The sequence below is a fragment of the Anopheles nili genome, chromosome 3 (genome assembly GCF_943737925.1).
Source record: "Anopheles nili chromosome 3, idAnoNiliSN_F5_01, whole genome shotgun sequence".
Taxonomy (NCBI): domain Eukaryota; kingdom Metazoa; phylum Arthropoda; class Insecta; order Diptera; family Culicidae; genus Anopheles; species Anopheles nili.
The window spans coordinates 66,251,432-66,272,964 of NC_071292.1; the positions used below are offsets into that span (position 1 = coordinate 66,251,432).

At 52.0% G+C, this 21,533-nt stretch overlaps 1 protein-coding gene across 1 annotated transcript in view; it reads right to left on the reverse strand.

Moving 5' to 3' along the window:
* Window positions 1–21,533, reverse strand: part of LOC128727512 (transcriptional coactivator YAP1) — a 28,002-nt gene that overhangs the window by 471 nt on the left and 5,998 nt on the right. Inside the window, exons 2-6 of the mRNA XM_053821431.1 lie at window positions 5,834–5,988; window positions 1,436–1,636; window positions 769–869; window positions 524–674; window positions 365–429 (exon numbers count right to left, since the gene is read on the reverse strand). Of these exons, the coding sequence (XP_053677406.1) occupies window positions 365–429; window positions 524–674; window positions 769–869; window positions 1,436–1,636; window positions 5,834–5,988 (673 nt within the window). The remainder of the gene's footprint in view (window positions 1–364; window positions 430–523; window positions 675–768; window positions 870–1,435; window positions 1,637–5,833; window positions 5,989–21,533) is intronic.

The window sequence follows — 21,533 nt, forward strand, 5'->3', positions numbered from 1 at the left end:
TTCGTTTGTTTTATTTTTATGACATGTGTGTTTTCGAGCCCCCTGTTCGACACAATGTTTGCCGTGCGGTGTTGTGGACTTTTGAACTTGGTCCAAGACAAGCAACAACAAAATATTGTTGATCATAAGCAGTTTGTGTGCGGTTCAACCGAAACATCCACGCAACGGTACATGAAGTTAGAACGAAGCATTACGGGCAGGACATTAGTGACCTTTATCTAGTTCAAGTCATCGGGACTCGCTGTACAACTTTTAAACATTTAACGATCAATTCCTAGTGTCTTGCGCTGATCGGGTAGAATGCTAAATGCAAGAGCATGCTTTCTAGTGCTCAAAACCCTGGAATTACAGAACATTTTCTTACCATGAACTCGTCGGGCGTCTCCAGATTGTCCCCAAATGCTATAGTATCCATCGTGTTGTCCGTCACTGCATCGAGAAGAAGGTGAGATAAACACGTTTTATTTGCTGAACAATATCCCAAAATGCTCTTCCATTCAACTGGAGCTTAAGAAACACTTACTACTGAGACCGTCCATGCTGTCATCTATACTGGACAGAAATTCGGGCGTGTGGGGCATGGATTGCGTCATGGACGACTCGCTGAGACCGCTGTCACCGGACTCCTGGCGTGCGTGATCGGCAATTCCGGACAGGAACGGGTCGTCTCCCATCTGGAGAGGACAGAGAAATGCACGGGATGCGATGTAATCGTACCGAAAACGTCTAGCTAACACACTGGTCCACGCCGGCACTCGGTATACTTACATGTGACTTGATCTCTTGCTGCCGCTTTCGAAGCCGTTCCCGCTCCAGCTGAAGATTGTACAGGCGGACGGTTTGCTCTTGCACGGCCCAATCTTGGTTTGCTGCTTGCCCACAGTAGGTCAGGTCGCCGAAAGATGGAAAATAAGAGTAGATGAACACGAAATTAGATACGTCTCTCAAAACCCCGGCACACAACGAATGCCTATCTTATCTAAGCAGATGATGGCCGTTAGAGCGTTAGGAAGGGACATACTACAGTGTTTAGCGCGCATGGCCAATAGCCTCTACGGAGTACCTTAGATAATGGTCAACGGGCTTCTACTGCAGGTTAGTTAGTAGGTGTTAGTACCGCAGTCACCCCACAGAGGGCGCACTGGCGAGGATCTTGCAAACGCTCGGCCCACTCGTTAGTCATGCGAGAGACTTCCACCACCTAAGAAGCTATTTCTAATCGCGCGCTGCTCCACACACCCACGACTAACGGCTACTCATCGCATCCTCGCGGTGCTACTAACTAGCCCTTTTTCCCGATGGTTCCCGATCTGTCGTTTCTACACAGTGCCTAAGCCTAGTGTGGCGACCATCAACTTCTCACCGATGGCGGGAAGGAGTATAGAGCGTGAACTTAACCGAAACAAAAAAACATTCAATCGTAAGAGACACGTACACAATCGAGGATCCCTCCAGGTGGTTGACCGAGTGGCGTGATTGATATAGTACCGCTCGCCCTTCTCTGTGATGCCTTCCTCCCATCCGTCCGGCAGTGGGCCCAGATCGGCATTGCCGCCGGTCAGCATCGATGCCGTTGCGGCGGCGTTCGACGGCGCGAGATTGTCATTTGTCATTTGAATCGCATCTGGAAATACCACTGGAGAGAGAAACAATAGAAAGATAGAGAGACAGTTCGGCAGGGGTTTCTTTTCTATTTGGTTCGTCAGCAGATTTCAGGTTGTTGTTGGTCCTAGCCAAGGTCTAGCTTTGTCTTGCACTATCTGCTTTCATGTGATCTTCAACTAGCTCTTCTCTTTGAATGCGCCCTAACAGTTGCTTCCTTTCCTTCCACATCTACCATGCACACGAGATGGAATTCTCCAATGCCATGCAAAAAGCTGTCTTTGTCTGAAAGCCAGGTGTTATATTCCAAACCTGCAAACATGCTCATTTCTTGCCGCATTTGATGAGTGCACGTTATCTCGTTTGTGTTTAGATTGCCGTTGCGTTATGAGCTGCTTTAAGGCCTATCGAATTACAGCAGTTTTCTTCTCATACGAACAGCTCGATGCGGAGGACCTTTTCGTTTGACTTGCATCAAAAGCAGCATCGATCTTCAGCTAATTGCACTAATTATGTGCTAAAAGCTGAAACCACTTCACGACATCGAGCAATCGACAAATATGATTACAATACGTATCACTCGCTCGTTGTGTCCACCGAATGGGGAAAGCTATAAAAGTGTCTGTCCCCTCTTATCTGTCTCGCTGGGTTGTGGGGGAGAGCCCGGCCCAGGAGGTTATGGCACCTGCGTCCAGACGGGACGTGGAGCAACAGCGCCGTTGATAGTGAAAAAGGAGACAGCATTTAAAAAAAAACGGCGCAATAGAAAGGGTTCACTTATTCGCGAAGCACTCGCCCCAACCAACCAGACCAAAGCCAGCGATAGATAACGGAACTCGTTGGCATCATCTAGCCCTTTGCGGAGTTTTCCTCCCTCCACAGGGGTTCCAACCTGTCCGGGTGGTTCGCGTGTTCCGTTCCGTTCACGTGGACGTCAGCAAAAACGCGCGCGCGCGCACAAGAAAAAGGGCCGTTCATGGTTTCGCGGTTGTGCGAAGCGGACGTCGCCTTTCCGGGCGGTTCTGTAATTGGACCGACTCGTCATTGCTGACACACTTCCGGTGACGGTCCGGGACGCTGGGGACGGTTGGGGGTGGGCAGCGAGATAAACGTTGTTTACTCTCGATCGCCCTTATCGTAAGGGACGCGTTTTTATTTGTTGCTTCTTTTTTTCCTGACGAACGTCCGAAGCGTGGAAAAAGGGACTGGAACGCCTAAAAGCAGCCCCCTCGGGTATGATGGGATTTTTGAATGAAATGGCGGCAAGCGGTAATGGAGGCATAGTAATGCATGAATGAATCAGTGAATGAAACCCACCCTCATCGCATGCTCCCCCACGGTTTCGTTCGTCCCAAAAGAGGTGACGAAGCTGACCGGAAGGCGTACGGACGGGCAAAATAAATAAACAATTGTTCAATGGTAAACATATGGTGCTAGAATTTACTTCGCCACGCAAGTAGACACTGCACGCCGATCGCTAATCCTGCCTGGCTTGTGTGTGTGTGTGTGTGCGAGTGGCGAAGCGATTAGAAGCCATCATTAGGCCAGCCCCCAGAGAGCTCGTGGAAAATTGGAGGCCATCTTGTGTCCGGTTTGACCATACTCCATGCATTTTAAACAAAAACGGTCATTTTGAAACGCAACTGTTGGAATTTTTGTTCTCATGCCACCTAATCTCCATTCTCATGGCCCACTTGATGGATAATCGCCTCCTTCGATGGTCGCTTATTTCCCGCTAATTTCCACGAAGAAACATGAGCCACCACCGGGCGATTCGTTGTGCAGAAATCGGAGCCATCCGCTGAGCCGTTTATGGTGCTTGGGTTGACTTCCCTCACCATGCAAGGGACAAAGAGAAAGATGGAGCAGCCATGCGCACCACTCTCGAGGGGGGAGAGAAATTTCATGAATGAAACCACACACACACACACACACACACACACACACATTCGATTGCATTCCCATTCATGGTCTAGCCCCGTGGGACTGGGTGATCGCGTGATCGTGGTGCTGGAAATCCGGGAACTGGGAGTGGTGCTAGCCGCGATACGAACGCGAAGATGTGTATATTTATTTACGTACGTACTTATTTACTTACAAAACCCACAACCAAAAAGGGGGCTGCAGGATGCACCGCCACGAGGGGTGTTGATTTTTAGCTCTAGCTCTCTCTCTCGTTCTCTCTTTCCTTCGCTCACCCTGGTGCACTTTTTCACCCTTCGAACGCGAGCTGCGGCTTAGATTGATTTGTGTCAACCCCCAGGAAGGTGCATTAGGCACGGTGGCATGCATGGGTGCACCGGGTGTTCCGATCGAGGCTTTTTTTTTCTCTCGGGCTTTTCCTCCACCGGCCGGATGAGGGAGTGCCGATGGAGTTTGGTTCGAAAGTCGCACAGCACCGCATTAAGTCATTGGCGGGTGAGCACGCACACGCCCGGGACAGGTAATGGAAATTAAGTTACATAAAATCAGGGATCGTCGTCGTCGTGGGAGTGAGAAAGAGATAGCGAGAGCGAACGTAGCCCACCCTGACGGAAGGAAACTCCATCCAGCCAGCCACCGGCTAGACCCTCTCAGCGCAGTTTGGCCTATTTTACGTCGCTGAGCAGTCGCGTCTCGTGGGTCAAAAGCACCCTTTTTGGTCTACCTGTGGGACCGTCGTAATCCCTTAATTGCGATTGACCCCATCAACCGGGCGACCGGAAGCCGAAAAATGCGCCACACTGGGACGGCACTGGGTGATGAATAAATTTTACGACCCCGATGTTTGGACCTCTCCTGCCAAACACCGAACCCGTAGTACCTGGCCCAAGGAGACTGCTGACACGTGAGTGTTGCTTCTGAGCTGAAGGATACTTCCGATCTGTCGCCGTTAGAACGTGACCTGGGACCATCACCTTTTTACGTGGTTTCCTTTTTCCTGCTCGCGGGTCACTTCCACGTCCTCCGAAACGAAGTGCCGTACAAAGTCCAGCAGTCTTTATTAGATTACCCACCAAGCTTGATGCTTCTTATCGCCGTTTGCTAGGTTTTTTGCCTTCCCGGTGCGTTCTCTGTTTGTTAATTGCGTCCCTCCATGTCTAGCCTCTGTCGTCGCGTTGCAGGCCTTTTTTTTGCATGTCCCATACCCAGTACCTTTACCGATGTGGAAAGTCTGGCCAGCCTGGGTTGATGGTCACCGAATAGGGCCGATTTTATGACCGACGGCGACGGGTTTCTGTGGACGGCGGCTGGCGACCTACTTCCGGTTCGGACCCGCTCGCGAAGGGAAATGAATGAATGAAAGCAACAGCGGCATTGGGGAGGAAAAAAAAAACAAGACATTCGCTTATCTACCCCCGGTTCGTCGATGTTCACCGTTCCGTTCAAGCGACAAACGCTGGGTCATGGAAACTTGGACCATTGGGGTGAGGTGGGAAAAAAAAGAAACGAAAGAAAAACACAGCATTGACCCTAGGCCTAGTGGAAATGGGTAGGCTGCAATTTGGGGAGGGAGTTTTGTGAAATTTTTGCCTCGATTCTCCCGGAACAACCACCCCCTGAAAATCTCACACACGCCCCATAATGATGATTGCCAATAAATGATGTTACCAATGGAAAAGGGAAAGAAGAAGGAGAAGGAAAAAAGAAGAAGAAAAAACGCCACGCGTCCACTCGTCTCAGATAGTGATTATGACCTCTCACTGTGCTCTGCTGCTTCTATCTGGCCTATCTTTCCCGCTTGACCAACTTCCGTGTTTGTTATTTCGCCTTTCGAGCTCATAATTTCCCTCTTCCTTTAAGGCAGCGTGCCCATGTATGGTTGCCTTGCCTAAACGAGTCCCTTCTATTCCCGTTGTATTTGTGTGTGTTTTTTTTTCTGCGGGGAGTTTTAGTTCGTGTGTTCTCCTGGAAGTCCGAGACACGTGGGTTAGTCACAGGTGCACTTGTACTGGGCAGTGCGAAACGTTTGTCATTCGATTTTTGTACATTAAGTGTTCGTACCAACGAGGTGCCGCTAGTTAAATACAGAAAACAAAACATAAGGCAGGAGCGCCGTGAAGAAAGATTGTAAGAAGAGCTGTGCCAAAACATTAGAAGGTGGTTGGTAGTTTGATTAAAGTGATTTCTGAGTTGCGAGCATTTTTCCGACGACCGGGAAAAACCCCGGTCGTACTGGAACTCTGCACGCAGGACCTTCCACTCGCACACACACACACGCGTTCGAGCGTAAGGATACGAGCGTACTCACCGTTGTTCGTCGGCGTCGGTGAGGAGATCGTCGGACTGAGCAGCGTCTGTGAGCCGGTGTTGAAGAGAGTTTCCACGCTGGACTGCTGCTGGAACAGGCTTTCCTGCATGGCGGTGATGCGTGGGTCCTCCCACGTGGTCGTGCGCGTGTTGTGACTGTGAAGAAAAACGCAAAAGCATGGCGTTAGAAAATCAAGAACACGCAATTTCATCGGAGGCTACGACAACACGAACATTTCTCCGAGTTTCCCTGGCAACGGACTGTTTGTAAACAGCAGGCTGTGGTAGGCTTCGGGATCTTACATTCTCGGAGCTACGGAAGCCACAGCCGCCATCGATGGAAGGGGCATTAAAAGGAACTGGTCATACCAACACAGGCGTGATGGATGGGTTTTTCCCGAAACGAAGCCCCGTAACGAGCGCCGAGCCAGCTCATGCCATCGGAATGCGGCAAAGTACCCTGCCCGGTACCGGTTTGCACAGGTGGCTTTTTATTTTCGCACCGATCGAAGGGCCGTTGGCGGAGAAAATTGCCTTCGAGACAGCCGCAGCGACAGGGCTGGATCGTTTCCATGGAAACTCGACACCGCTCTACACCAAGGTTGCGCACACGTGTGTGACTCATGTTGATTGATGGAAATAAGTGCAAACGAAGGGCGGATCGATCACACGGAACTACGCGTTAACGAGAAGCGATAGGCAACGGTTTTGACGGATGATAAGTTGATCTTCGAAACGCTACTCCTCGAGGCACTGGAGTGCCCGAACACTGTGGGGGAATATACGCGAAGTTCAAGGGAGTTCGCGGGCAATACCGCGGCTTCATAAACTCCCAGCGATGGGTTAATGGGGTTAAATTTTAAATGTGCCCAATCAAACGCACACCGCACGTAAACCGAAGCCGCACCCGTTTTGCTGCGTTTTTGTGCGAGATTTATTTAAAGCATCCCTCAACCGGATTATCGTCCCGAGCGCACCCACACCGAGATGGCCACCCCCGATCCTTGGGTGGGCTGGAAAGGGTCGCGGGAGGGGGCAGGATGGTCGGAAAAGAAAATAAGCACAAATCTGTCCCCATCGTAGTGACGTCCGTAGGAGTTCGCCAGCGTGCCGGTTCACAGTCCACTCTCGATCTTTTTGGCAAAACCTCGCCACTCGGCCACTCGGACTCGTGGCGTTGAGTTTTCCTGCCTCCCAACCCGAAAACACACACACTCACGCACACGTTGTTTACAACCCAACCACCCCTTCGGTGGGGTGTTTTGTGTGGGCGGGAAAATAAATCAATCATGCATGGCGACCGAACGCTTTGCGGCTGCTGCCTCGCGCAGGACGTCTTGATCGAGGTCTGCTCCTATCGATGACGTCGAGGCTTGATGGTTTTGATCGGTCCATCCTTGTGTAGGTGTGTGTGTGTGTGCGATTTTCCCGAACAGTTGCCGGAACACGGCTCCACTCGACGATCTCGAGATTAACGGCCTGCTTCGATCGTTGGCGTTTGCGTGTGGGGCAACAACAACCACGACGACGGCGACGACGACGACAACGGTATTAAAAAAAAACGTCATCCGCGCGATCGTCTTTCCACTCGATTTATATATATATATATAAGCCTCCCACCGTTTCATCCACCCAACCCCACCCAGCGATCGTGTGTTGCGTATGACCCCGCGCCCGTGTGGATTGGAAATGGGGTGGAAATGGCGTGAAATGGCGGTTTTATTTTTAGCCAACGGTTCCGAGCAGCGGCAGACCAACAACACCAGCCGAATGGTGCACTCACACACACACACGCGCCCGTACGGCTTCATCCCCCTTCTGGGGGAGGTTTTGCCGAAACGAAAATCCAAAGGCAACGCAACGCTTATATGCTCGCTGTGGCTCGAACTCTGATGCTGCTGCGAAAACACACCGCGGCCGCCATGTTAGTTTTCCCCGGTGTTTGGTTGCTCTTCGTTTCCTTGCTTTATCGAAGCGTTTTCCTCTCATCGTCTCTCTCTCTCTCTCTCTCTCTCGCTTTTATCAACGCCATGTTCATTCACTTTTCTTTTTCGTTTGTTTTTCCTTTCTCGCTGCCTTCGCTCCAACTCCCCTACCAACCCTTACTTTAGGGGGTCGCGATTTCATCCCCCAATCACAACCCCTCGATCGCACCCGCAAAAAGCTGCCATTCGCAGGGTTCTTGCGTGCGAAGTGGGGTGAGGTGATTTGTGCTTTCCACACCACCCCCCCCACCACAGGGGTGCTTCCTGCGCCCTGCTGGGGATTAGAATCGAATCGACCCCGGCGTCTCGATCGGTGGCCCGGTGGTGGTCGGGGTAATGAGGGTAATTTGTTTATTTTCCGTGTTTCATTTGTTATTATTTCAGCAAACGTCCTTCGGTAACGGGGTTCCGCAACTTCCGCTGCGTGAACGGGTTGCGTATGTGGGTGTGTATTCACCGCGCGTGCGCCTACCCCTTCTTGAGGTGGGTGTTTTTCTCACTTTTATCTCCACCTCAAGCTGGCATCGGCCGCAGTGTCGATCGACGATGGTGACTTTTGCTCGTGGGCTGAGAGTTCCTTTGGCAGGCAGCAAACAACGCAGACAATTAATCAGACCACTTCTGATGGATGGTGATCGAACGAGATCATCATCCACGGTGGTTCCACGCGCCGTCCGCCCTGGGAACGTGTCCCCTCACCTCACACCCCACGTCCGTTACGTCACGCTTTCGCCCTCACCGGGCCACGTGCGTGCCTTCTCCAGCGCGTAGTCATCTCACGACGAGTCACCGGGATTGCGCATTCGCCAAACGCCATCGCCGGACAAGGGCGACGATAGCGAAAGGGTGCGATAAAGGCGCCGCTCTTCCAGCGAGTGCAGCGAGTGGTTTGCAAAATCTCGGTGGCCCTTTTCCTGTGACGCTTATCGGCGGCGACGTGCCCAAAGGTGACAATGGGCGCCACAGCTAATCGCACCGGAGTACGTGCTCCTGGCGCGTCACGGTGACCGTGGCGCCCTGCAAACGATAAAGAAAAAGAGCGACCCTCACCGAAGAGGACGTGCCGATAAAGCGGGCCTGGCTGGGAGCAAAAAGCCGGCCACCAAAAAGCAGGGCAGCCAGGTCGCGGAATTGCCTGCGGATCAGCGGATGTTGGCTCTTCGTCATCTCTTGCGGGCTGGGAAAACCGTTTCTACACCGATTGCATCTGTCGTAAGGTGGCTGGAGGCTAATCAGCGAAAAACCACCACGATACCTTAAAACCCGGAGCTGAGCTGAAGGCTTGATTTCTACGAAATTAACTAATCAATTACCCATTAGCCGGGCACCAAGGGAACGATAAAAGCAAATGGTGCTGCCTTCCCACCCGATGCCCAGCAAATAGGGGATGAAACACCGTAGTCGCTTTTTATTAGTCACGGCTTATCGGTTTGCTTGTAGTTTACGAGCGCACGCACGGCCTGCGATGTTTTATGGTAATTTATATTTATATTGCTCCCGATCGTGAGATGTGGTTTTTATGCTTCTCTCGTTTCTCGTTTTTTATGCTCTTCTTGTTTTCTCACCCAACTCCACCTAACGAGGATCGATCTTGGCACAATCAAACCCAATCATGCACCCGCGGTGGAAACTGTGGTTGGGAAAATGGCGGCTTTCGCCCGATCGCCACCCCGATAACGATCGCGATCGGTCGGGGTGGGCCGCTTTTCTTCTTCTTCTTCTTCTTCTTCTTCTTCGTCTTCTTCTTCTTTCGCCAAAGCGCCGCCGAAGGATGATGAAAATGTATATTATAAATCAATTAACGGCGCCCGCTCCCTGTTCCGGTTGGGTATCCGATAACGAGGAAAACATTAAAACCCTCTTAGCCCGCGCGCAGGTAATTGGCGTGTCGGAGTGGATTTTCACCCCTCTCTGGACCACCCTTCCACCCCCCACCGAAATGGCCCTCGATCAGGACGTGCGTTTGCAAACGATCGTCCAGCGCTTAAAACGTCGGATTAATTACACTTTTTTTTTGGCGCACCTTGATTGTGATTGGCACGTTTGTTTGCGGCACCGGCTATGACACAACCCCCCCCCCCCCTCCCTCCCCCACAGGAGGGAAAGCCACCCGAGCGGTGCAACTAGCTCCTAATATGCCGATTTCCAAACACCACCCCTCGCGATGCTCGTTTCGCTACATTTGGTTGGGTTTTATTTATTTCCCTTCTTTAGTTGGACGTTGCGTGCGGTGGGTTTTTAATTGGATTATGATCGCCTTTTCCCGCTGACACCCTCTGCTCTGAAAGGGTGGTTTACACACACACACCCACACCCACCCACACACAAGTGCGCGCGTGCACGCAAATTTTCCGCGCGCGTACATTTCCGACGTTTGATGCCAGCGCGTCAGCGGTGATGATGATGATGATCGATGAATTTTCTCCTTTCTTCCACCGTATCAGATTCGAACGGTATCGATGATCCCCGCGCTCGTAATGAGCTTCACATTCGAGATGTACGCCTCCCTCGCTCGAGCAGCTGTACTTTCGCTGGAAACACATGCACTGTGGTGTAGCCATTTTTTTTTGTTCGTTTGTTTGCTTGTTTCCTTTTTTGCTCTTTTTTTGTTGCTGCGCGTTACAACCCCGCTCGATCACGGCAGGCTGAAGCGATCGCGGTTTCGTGCGAGGATGTGTTTTGTTTCACCTCTCGCGGTCTCCACCAACTAATCCCACCCAGCATCCGAGACTTTTTGCGCCCAGCCGCCGCTTGTCGTGGGCCGGTGTCGCAATTTTGCTTCCAAATTAATGCCTACCTCAACGCTACCCGCTGCAACGTCCACCATTAGACCGCGACCCCTTTCGATTTTCCGGTGTGGGACTCACAAAAAGGAAAACCGAAGCAAAACAACCAAAAACTCGGCAGACCTAAAAAACACCACCCTACCAAAACCGAGAATAGACGGCCCGCGCGCGTAGGCGACACACGCCCGGTGACGGACGGTGGCCAAATTAAAGCCACCCCCTCTCCGAGATTCGCTTCCGAGCGAACCGAAATCCACCCCCAAAAACTCCTTCTAAACGGGGTTGGACAGAACAGAGCCGGAAAGGCTTCCATCCACAGCTTCTTCGAGGTGTTCGACGTCACGGGCGTCCGGAAAAACAAGCCAGCAAAGGAAAACTCTCACCACAACACCGATGGTCGCCGATAGAGTCGAGCGGATGGGCTAACGTCGGTGTTTACACCAGCGACACCAGGTTGCAAGCCAAAACGGCAGACCGAAAAGCCAAGCCAAAAACCAAAAAACCCCAAGCCGAGTCGGTTGGACGCACGCAGCGTGTTCCTAGTGCCTTGGTTCAGTTTTAGATTTTCTCAACGAAACTCCAAAAATAGCCACCACGGGGAGGTGCGGTGAAGGGGTGGGGAGGGGGGGGGGAACAGTCTCCCTCAACCCTCCTTCCCCCTCCTCCCCCACACCCCACACACACGCGTGCGCGCTCGCGATCGGACTAAAACAAAGATCTAGCGGACTACTTCGATGACGCGAGGGACGAGCAAATGTGGAAATGAGTCTTTTGCGGGCGCTCGAAAGCCATCGAAGTAGGCCGCTGGACATCTGCGTAGCGCGCCAGCAACGTCCCAGAAGAGTTGGGAATGTTGGCGGGTCACGCGAGCCCACACAACTCCACGCCAAGAAGCCGCGCCACTTTCAAACTTCGAGCACCAACTGCCGAAAGGGCTCTGGTGCAGCTGCGGAAACCCACGGCAGCAAAGCCCCCTTGATTATGGTGGTGGTGGCGGTGTGTGGCAGTTTTTGATGATTATTCCACTATTAATAAACGAGTTCGGTGCGCGGGGGCGGCCTCTCGTGGCGTACTGCCTCGCCAACGCCATGTATGCCATGTGTTCTGGTGCTCGGGCAGTTGTGTAGTTGCACCGTGGGGTACCGCAACATTTCATAACCTCAACACGCCGGTGTGTGTTTATCGAGCGGATAAATGCGAGAAGAAATAAAAACTGACAACCCCCAGGCTCCGAAGGCGTCGGGTTACTTCTTTTTTTTTGCGTTTTATTCTACCACTGGAAAGGGAGGCATAGATCGGTCCCAGGTTTCGCTCCATTCCACCAGCTGGAGCGCTCGTTGTGTTACCATAATTGTTGCAAAACTAATAAAAACGGCAGTGACTGTGCCTGTGTGTGTGTGTGTGTGGTTCAAGCTATTCCCCCCAACCCCCAACCCAGAAGGAGCCCTGCCATAGACATGCCACCCCGTGGCCCAAAAGGGACGCCCCGGGGTTGGAGCCCAACCATGCCACCGCTGGATGCCATCGCTATCGTTCGATCGTACCCAGGCGGCAGGATTATTACGAAACACCATGGAGCGATCGACGCAGGAAAAAAAGCAGCAGCTCGTTCTCGTGCAACCGGCGCAGGGCCCGCATTAGCTTCTCACAGCGGTCTCGTTTTCCGCGGGCAAAGGCAGAATGTGGCCTCAGCTGCAGCATCGCAGCTAATCGCTTATGCAGCAATGTTTGCCGCTTTTCTGCCTATTTTTTTTTTTGCTTTGCTTTGCGCGACGGACCCCGAGCGATCGCTGAAGGCCATATTAATTATGGTGAGAAGCCAGCATCCTGTCAGCCCTTAAAGGAATGCACTCGGGCCTGAGATCCGTCGCAAACTCCTCCAATCAATGGTGATTTAATGCGCGCACGAACGCGTAACCGGGACGTGGTTCTGAGAAGATTCCTTTCCCATTGACCCAACGAGAAAGGCACTCTATCAATGAATGTGTCCCACACCACACCGGAACACTTCAAACGCCAATGCCGGAGATGATGAGCGGTCCGGTGTCACCATTCACAGCTTCTTTCGAGAGGGTTCTTTCTTTCACAGGCGCTGGGTTGATCGCAATCTAACCTGCCGGTGGCAGCAGTTGGGTAAGAGGAAATGCCAACAATCAACCGCACAGGTCCTTCCCGGAGGAGACGGCCTGTGCAAACGCCCCCGTTTGTGTGCCGTTGTTTTATTCGTCCCGATTCCGCCCGCTCGGGGCGTTCATTTCGATTTCAATTAGGTTTCCTGGAAGCCCGAAGACCGAGAGAACCCAAAAAGCAGACCCCGGGAAAGCGAATCCCAGCGGCCCATTGTCTCGGCCCCGTTCTGGAAGGAACAACGACGTCTCGACAATCCCAAGGCCACCGAAGCGAAGGGGTCTTCGTTTTTCGACCACACGGCTACCTGATCTACCGGTCCGGTTTTGTGCATTCTGGTGCTCTGGTCGTGGGAATCCTTCCCGGGTTTTACTCCCACCTTTGGCCACCCGTCCCGTGAACACGCTCAGACGGTGAGGATTCTTCAGCCCGGTAGGTTGGTTACAGCGCGCAAAAAGGTAATCCGCTCCGGCGTAACGAGATGGCGTCGCCCAAAGCCGCCGTCGTCATTTGTGCCAAACCATAAACTTTACCAGCAGCGCCAGCATCCACTTCGCCAGACGCGCCCGATGCCGGCTTCAGGGAAGATCATTAAGCGGTCCCGGTGTCTATAATTGGACTGTCCATGATCTCCATCCGTTCTGTCGCGCCGCACGCACGCACGTTTGGGCCATTCGAGGCCCTTCTCGAGGAGGCGGCTGAAGTGTTTTGTTTTGGCACCAACACGCACACACACAAACACACACACCGTCGGCTCGAAGGGTGCGTTTCTTGCAGCTTCTGAAGGAGCCGCGATCGCGAGCGTTTGTGAAGCAGCGCCCTCTAGCGGTTGGCGTAGTTTGTTGGCGTGGTGGCGTCGTCTCAAACGGGCGTACGATCGCGTGCGCACATTCACCGTGAACACAGACAGGATGCGCGACCCCCGTGGCCATCCCCCCTCCCTTTCCTCCCGAGAACCAGACCAGCGATGGGTTCTATAGGGGGTGTCTTTTTCTGCGCCAAAAACCGCCCGCTGGCGCAACGCAACGCAGTCGGAGTCGGAGCGCGCGCACGCGGTTTTGGTTTAAAAATAATTCAAACACCCCATTCGGTGCGCTGGGAATCGCACGGGGTGAGACGGAGACCGGCGGGGTGGAGAATAAAATAAAATGAAGCAAAATACGACCACAAACAGGGGTTGCCACCCGGTTATGTGGCCGCCCCGACGATTGGCCGCTTTGGCGTTTTTTTTTTGGCTTCGAAGGCCAGCAGGAGAAGATGCGTGCGAAAAAAGATTCGCAACCGAACCGGACGTCATCGGTGACGGTTGTGAGTTTCGTTGTGGTTGTGTTGGAAAGTGCGCTCAATGGAGAGTTGTTTGAACAGTAACAACGACGACGACGTCCTTTGCCCTCGATGTCCTTGCTCCAGGGGGATCGCGAACCTTCCGATCAAACTCCCGCGTTACGCTCTCGCATAAACGGTGCAAAAACATAAAAAGAAAAATCACGCAACAGAAACACAACAGCAAAAGAAAACACATCGTCGAAGGCGCCAACCAGCGCCAGTTGAATGACAAATCGTAAATAAAAATAAAAGTCAACCAGCGAAGCGCGACCGGACTCGCCGTTTTGGCCATTTGCCATGCGCCCCGCACGCTCGAGAAGATGCTGGTGGAGGTGTGCTGCTGTCCACCCACCACCCACCACCCTCCCAGGTGGGTGGGGGTGGAGTTGCGTTCAGCAAAACAAAGACCCACCAAAGTGACAACAACAGCGCGAACAAACGAAACGGAAACGGTGGATTCGGCGGGTCAGTCGAGTGATCGAGCATATGTGATGAGGGTTTTTTTTTTCTTTTACCAAACCGCCACTAGACGCCTCTGGTAAGGGTTGAAACGGGTGGGTGGAAGATCGAGTAGCCGTCGATTTTCCACATCATTTTTTTTGCGGTAATTTAAAAGGACTATCTTCATAAAGCCACTAAAAAAGCGACGGGCTCTTGCAAAGTGGAGGTGAAAAAAAGGCTCCTAACTCGTTTAGAAACACCTCAACACGCTTGCTGGCGCCATTCGTTGCACATTTAAAGCAAATTACTACACCAAATACAGCCCAACCCAACCCAATTAAACACGCGCAAGCAACAGCAACAGAAAGAGGCACATTAAACTGTCCTCCAATTTGTAGCCGACTACGTCGCGCCCGTGGGACGCCCGCGGGACACCCGAAGATGGGCCATTTGCCAAATCGAATCCGACGCACACCTCGACGGGAAAAAGCGGCCACCCCAGTCCGTGTCCTGCCGCGTGACGCTTCCCGGAATAGAGCCACAGAGAAGGAGCAAAAGTGTAGGAAGAAGAAAAAAAAAGCACGAGATGGGGGAAAAGGGAGAAAAAAAAGCACCAACGCCGCCAAACGGCCGCCGCAACATTAGCTTGCCCGATTCCACACACCCGCAGACGCAAGCAGCGAGACCGCTTTGCGCGAAGACGCGCAATATTGCGCGCGCCTCGACGAGACAGACGAGTTGACTAATGGTGCCGGGATCCCGGGTGGGTGGGTTTTGGCCCAGCGGAAACGGGGTGGATGTCGGCCGTCGTGTCAGAAATAGAAATCTAACTTTTCGAAAACAAACGCTACACAGCCAGCGAGCGAGCGAGAGAGAGAGAGAGAGAGAGAGAGAGAACACGCACGGGGAGGAAAATAAAACAGAACCACCCCATCGCGTCGGTCGGCGTGAACTCGTGCTTGCGTTCACAGCCTTGGCTTTGCGTGAGCGCTTCTTCTCTTGCTCTTCGCCCATTAAACCGGGCAAGCCTAAGGGGAGCCTCCCCAGCTTGGTTGGTTGATCTCCCGGGCAGGATCGGCAGGATTCCGATTCGCCCCACGATGAAAATGGGAAAATCGTCTCACCGAAGCGCGAGCGTTGGTGGAGAGGTGGCCACTTATCAATCCTTGAAATAGCGGTCATTTTTCAACCGCAAGCGTTGTCGGATACGGCAGCAACATTTCCCCTGCGTTTTCCACCATGTTTTTCCACCCTTTCGGCCCTTCTCGCGCCGGGTGTCGATAAATCTTCCGGGGCCGTGCGCGAGTTCGCGCGCGCGCGCGTCTCCACTCAGCGCCGCCTCGGTTGACATAATAGAACCGCGGGCGAATCCCGTGGGGGTGGGACCGATCGGGAGTTTATTTCTCAAAATCCCCACCCTTCTGTAAACCTCTCTTCATCATGCCGCACACAGGCCTACACCAGGAGTCCTGCCGGCGGGCAGCTTTGATTGAGATGGTCGATCATATTTCAAGTGGCACCGGATTCCGCTGCCAAGCAACGTTAAACAACCACCACCGGTCGATTTTCGGTGAGCCTCCCACCCATCTCAGTAGCGCGAACCCAAAAGCGCAAAACAAAAAGTGCAATCAAATAAAAAACCCGCCCGCGAGGCGGCCAATGGACCAAGCTCGGCGGTCTCACCGGCCGGACACTGAATGGTCGTAATGAGCAGTTAAAAAACACGGGAAAATGCCACCTCAACAAACCATAAACCACACACACACACACGCACGGTTGCGACGGCGCCGGTTCCGCCCCGGGGCCCGTCCGGATGAAAGTTAAATTTAATTGAAATTGCTCTTGAAACGCGCCGTGAAAGCCACCATAAATCTGACAGCGTGTACACAATCCGTGCGGCGCCATTTCGCGTCTTCCTGGTTGGCACTCGATATTGCGCGGGTTGCCCGCGAACGCCCCAAAATACCATCGCGCGGATGGCCAAGGCGCTACGTCGTCCTGCGGGAGATGGATGTAGGCGCTACGCAGAACATGTGTTCGTTAGTTGACCGAGTGGTTTTTGTGGGGCGGCGATGCGAGGCGATGGGTGATCTGTAAGTCGGCGAGGTGTTTGTGGACGGATTTGAGCTAGTTTTTGAGGTTAAAACGCGCTCAAGCTGCTGATCAAGGAAGGTTTCGCGTTGGAGTGTATCTCTCTGTGTACTGGGTTTTTGCGAATGAAGCCATCCATGATCTGCCCTATGATATAGCGATCATCGGAGTAGGCTTTGATTCGGACAAAAAAACATCCCATATATGTTTCGCTAAATGTCTGAACTTCGAAGATTATAACGTCAACTAAAAATGACCCCGAACTAGGATAGTTTAATAATTAAAAAGCAATCATAAGCAACAGTAAAAAGTACTGTAATAGCTGAATGTTGTGCATGATAAATAAATAAAGCATAAAAGCGTAAGGACACGCAACATCATCTCCGAATCATATCACTGTTTAAGTGTTTTTTGTTGTTTTTTTTTCAAATCGCGCTCTGCAAGGACTCGGCTAGGATTCAAGGAACCCGGTGAAGGAGCGCGCGGTTTTTCACCATTCATTTTGGCTGTGAAACATGACTTTAACGGCCACTTTGACGCCCCAGGTTGACGACCACTGGACCCTGTACAGTCCTACACACGAAATCTTACCCCTTTTAATGACTGCTTAACGCCGCTTCGGTGTGTGTTTTAAAACCCAAAATTCATCCATTCGCCCGAAGAAAAAAAAAAGGCCACCCGCTGGTGTAAAACTTCAACTCGCTCGCCGACGGCCTCCGTGGGTTCGGTATCGCGCAAACTTCCGGTCGCGTTCTGCGCCCAACATATGCGCAACAACACCATCCCAAACATGTGGCCCATCTGGAGGGAGCGTTCTCCATTTTTCTGTCTTTTTTTTTGTTGTCTCTCGCTGCCCTCCCCACACACACACACTTTCCACCGGGCCCCAAACAGCGTTCGTGGCCGCGCTGTCGCTGATGGAAAAATAGGTTAGAACGGACTGAAACCTACCTACCTGGCCGCTACGGCTAAGGGGTTTGCGTTTGTGGCGTGGGGGTGTGTGTGTTTAAATTTAGAGAGTCGCCCCCGCCCCGAAGGGTTGTCGGTTGCCAAACCAGCTCGGTTACGTACGCCCTCGCGATTAATGCCTGGCGCGCTACCGGACGCAAATCGCACCACACGCGCGCGCGCGCGCAAAAACCGACAACCAACTCCAAACGGAGACCAACAAGCACCAGAGGTCGAAAAAGGGGGAACGTTAATCACACGGGCTCACACGGTGGGTCTGCACAATTTCCAGTCCCGTGATCGCAATCCTACGGACGGGATGCTGCGGTCAGAAGCCATCATTCTCGATCTCTTTCGCTCGCGCACCATCGGGTGCCTTCGTTGGACGGTTTGATTTATTTTCATGCCACCGGACGTCTTGCGCATCACGGCATCAGATGATTCACCCCCATTCGCGTGTGCGACGGTAGAGGACAGTGTTCGGGTTCGATCGCTGCCAAATTTCAACCCCCAAACAACCCCCATAAAACAGAGACGCCTCGAGACGCGAACGTGACCGCCCGTGTGTTTCGTTCGGCGACCCAGACAGCGCATCTCGTGCCGTTTGCGGGATCACCCTGTGTCGCGGTGAGTGCGCAATTTGCCTGAAAATTCGGTTGGTCGCAAAGGAAAAACGCCGTGGCATAGCAGGCGGCGCACTAGCAGCGGGTTGCCAACGGTTACTCATTGCGCGATTGCGTCTCGCGGGGGTCGCGACACGTCTACCGTGGAAATTGTTGAAGACGTTAGACTGGGCTGCCTAGGGGGTTCTTTGCCTTTCTTTCTCCCATCCTGTTCCTTTGGACAACGCTTTGGCGGCCATTTTTAGCCATCGGAACGGGCATAAGAGGAGGTTTGAATTTTGACAACTCAAAAACAAAAAAAAGAGAGCCCTAAAATTGGGTTGCTACGATGAGTCACGAGCCCACACAGCGATCGGTGAACAGCATCCGGTGGTGAGGGTTGTCTTTGACGTCACGTGGTGTCGTGGTGTGGTGGTGTGGGACGCCTTGGTGATCGGTTTAGGTGGCGTGGTGGGGCTTCTCTCTCCCACTCTTTAAATCGAAGGTGTTCGAATGTTGCGCCATCAGACGCGTTGCGCGTTGAGATTCGCGCGGGTGGTTTGCGTGTTTACAAATTAGCCGAAGGTGCGTGCGATCGATCGTACCTCATGGTGGGATGCGATTTAAAATGATTTTGTAAACGCTTTACCGACCGACGCGCGTCAAATCCCGGAACCGTTGAAAAAAGGGGATGCGCAAAATGATTCTTCAAAATGAGCTTCTGGAAGGCTACCAGGTTTCTAAAGTACAGAGTAACGGCTTAACCTCCTCAAGAAGTGGGCACGCGAACGGGAAAGAAGCATCAGTCCTTTGGAGCATCGATCGAACGAAAAAAAAACAACCCCTTCAGTCAAAAATCGAGACAATTCACCAAACACACTTGAGTTTCCCATGCGTACAAACCGCCTCGACGATCACGTGTGAGACGTGATGCGATTTGTTCACGTTTGCTTCTTTACTTAACTCCGTCGCTTTTGCTCTTTAGTGGCAAACATTTATTGTGCCTGTGTGTGTGCGCTGTACTGCTGTTTCCACCGTTCAGCCGGCTAGATAAACGCATCGGAGCACGCAAGACGAAAACGAAGGCGGCATTGTCGTTCCATTTGATGCTGACGCCGTCGCGCCGTCTTTGCCGCAAACGGTAATACGAGTGCTCGTGAGCCACGGTGCAAAAGGCTGCCATTGTGCCAGAAACGCATAACAGAAAAAGGCCCCATTTTGCACACGCATTCCTGGCCGGGCGGGCGCATCCTCAATCCCGGCTCGATTCGTTCACACGTCGCGCGATAAAATATGCGACGATAAAATAAAATAATAAACCACACACACGGAAGGAAGCCGGGCGGGCCTTGGTTTGTCGATCGGATCGGCCTGCTGAAGCCGACACAGATAGGCGAGAGTGAAGGCAAAGAAATGTGACACCCAAGAGACAGACAGAGAGAGTGAGAGAGAGAGAGAGAGAGCAGACGACACTCGATTCCGTTCACGTTGGCCGCACTTGCATGGCTCTGCTGCACCGGTGAATTATGAGCGTGGTTTTTGAAAAATGTTGCATCGTGGGCAAAAACGTCGAAGGGCATTTTATCGCGCGATTGGCGAATGTTTCCACCATATCTGTGGGCAAGCGATAGCGGTGTGCAAATGTTTCCTCCATCACTGTATGGAACCGATGGAAAAAAAGACATGCTTGACAAAGACTCCAGTTTTTTTTCTTGCTCTAAAGTGAGGGAAATTTGGAAAACTCTCCTTGTCATCCGTTCGATTCTTCCACGTTAAAAGATCGCATGTTTGCAGTCCTCACCAAACGGAGAGTTGACAAAAAAAAGCACCCAAACCACGCTACACACTGCGGAGGGCAATTCCTTCGAAGCAGCTCCCTCCTACGGCCTCTCATAACACCCACCCTTCCCAACGACGGTTTTTGAGAGGCAAAAATTGCAGGGAATTAAATACGTTAAATTAATTTGTATATTTAAGCCCGCCAAAATCTACTGTCGCCCCCGAAAATAGCTCGGTTAAAGGTTGGCGGTTTGTTTTTCGATTTCGTCGCGCTTTTCCCGTCCGCTTCGCATTTCAAGCGGTCGGTGGGTGGTTTTGAGTAGGGCTGGGGGCCATTTTCGGGGAGGGCGAGGCTGTGTTCGTGATGGATTTGTAAGCCGTTACGCGATCCGCAGGATCGCGTGTGTGCGAGCTGCCTTTTATTTATTTATATATATATGTACGCGCCTTTGGCGCCCTTTCCGGCGAGAAGTCGGGAACAGGATTTGTATGTTTGGAAAATTCTCCCCATACAGAGGGAAAATGCGACAAGAAGAAGCTAGGAAACGAGCAAAACACAACTGGTACATGCGACCCAACCGAAATATGTACTAACTGACCACAACTCTTTCAACGAGATGAAGAAAATGGAGAAAAAGGGACTTCAGGAGTTTCAGGATGTTTTTAAATCTCTTGGAAAATGGATCTTCGACGGTGACGTTTCGGCTGTCCTAAACACGATCTTCTAAAAACTCACGCACATTTCTGTGTGGTTCTGCGCCGCTTACACGATCGAAACGGCACATCGGTAATAATTTCCGTGATCTTATCCCGAATTTTGCTGACGTCGATGAGCGGCTCGTTTGTCGCGTAATATCGCGCGGAACATATCGAGGGTTGTAGTCGACGACGCTCGCAAGGAGGAGGTTTATTTTTAGCCACATGTCAACACCGCCGCCAGCGACAGGTGATCGTGAAAAACAAACGCATCCCTCGGAGGATCGCTATTTGGAAAAGCACGGCACACTCCCGGAAAGGGGTTTGCCGCGATCCTTCGGATAGTTATTATTTTTGCATTTGATGTGAATTTGTTTTTCCATCGTTTTGAGCTATGCACAGTCAACGGATGGCTTGTTTGTGTCGTTCGAGGTCGTCTTCCGGATCGAAACGTAAGCACATTTTATCACGCAACCGCAAATCGTGGGAGGGAAATACAAGTTATTATCGCGATCATTTCCGCTATTTCGAGCGATGATGAACTGAAACTCGATTCCACCGTTTGGTCGATAGGCTAATTTTGCTCCGTTTAATGAGCTTTCTTTACAAAAAGAAAACGATCCATTCCGACAATGAAACTGAACTCCTTCGTCGGTGGTTGACGATCATCTTCCGTGAATTAGGGTGAGTAAATCATTACCTCTACCTCGAATACCGCACGGTATCGGCTTTCTCATGGCACATTTTCCGTCATTTTTCATCATCTTGGCTTTTTGCCGAACCATTCCGAGGCAAGATTCGCAACGAAATGCAACGCATTAAAAGTGCGAATCACTTAGCCTCGAGGAGGGGGGGTATAATTTCATGTGCTCGTCATATTCACCTCAAGACGATCGCATGACACACGAACAGGCGTTTGA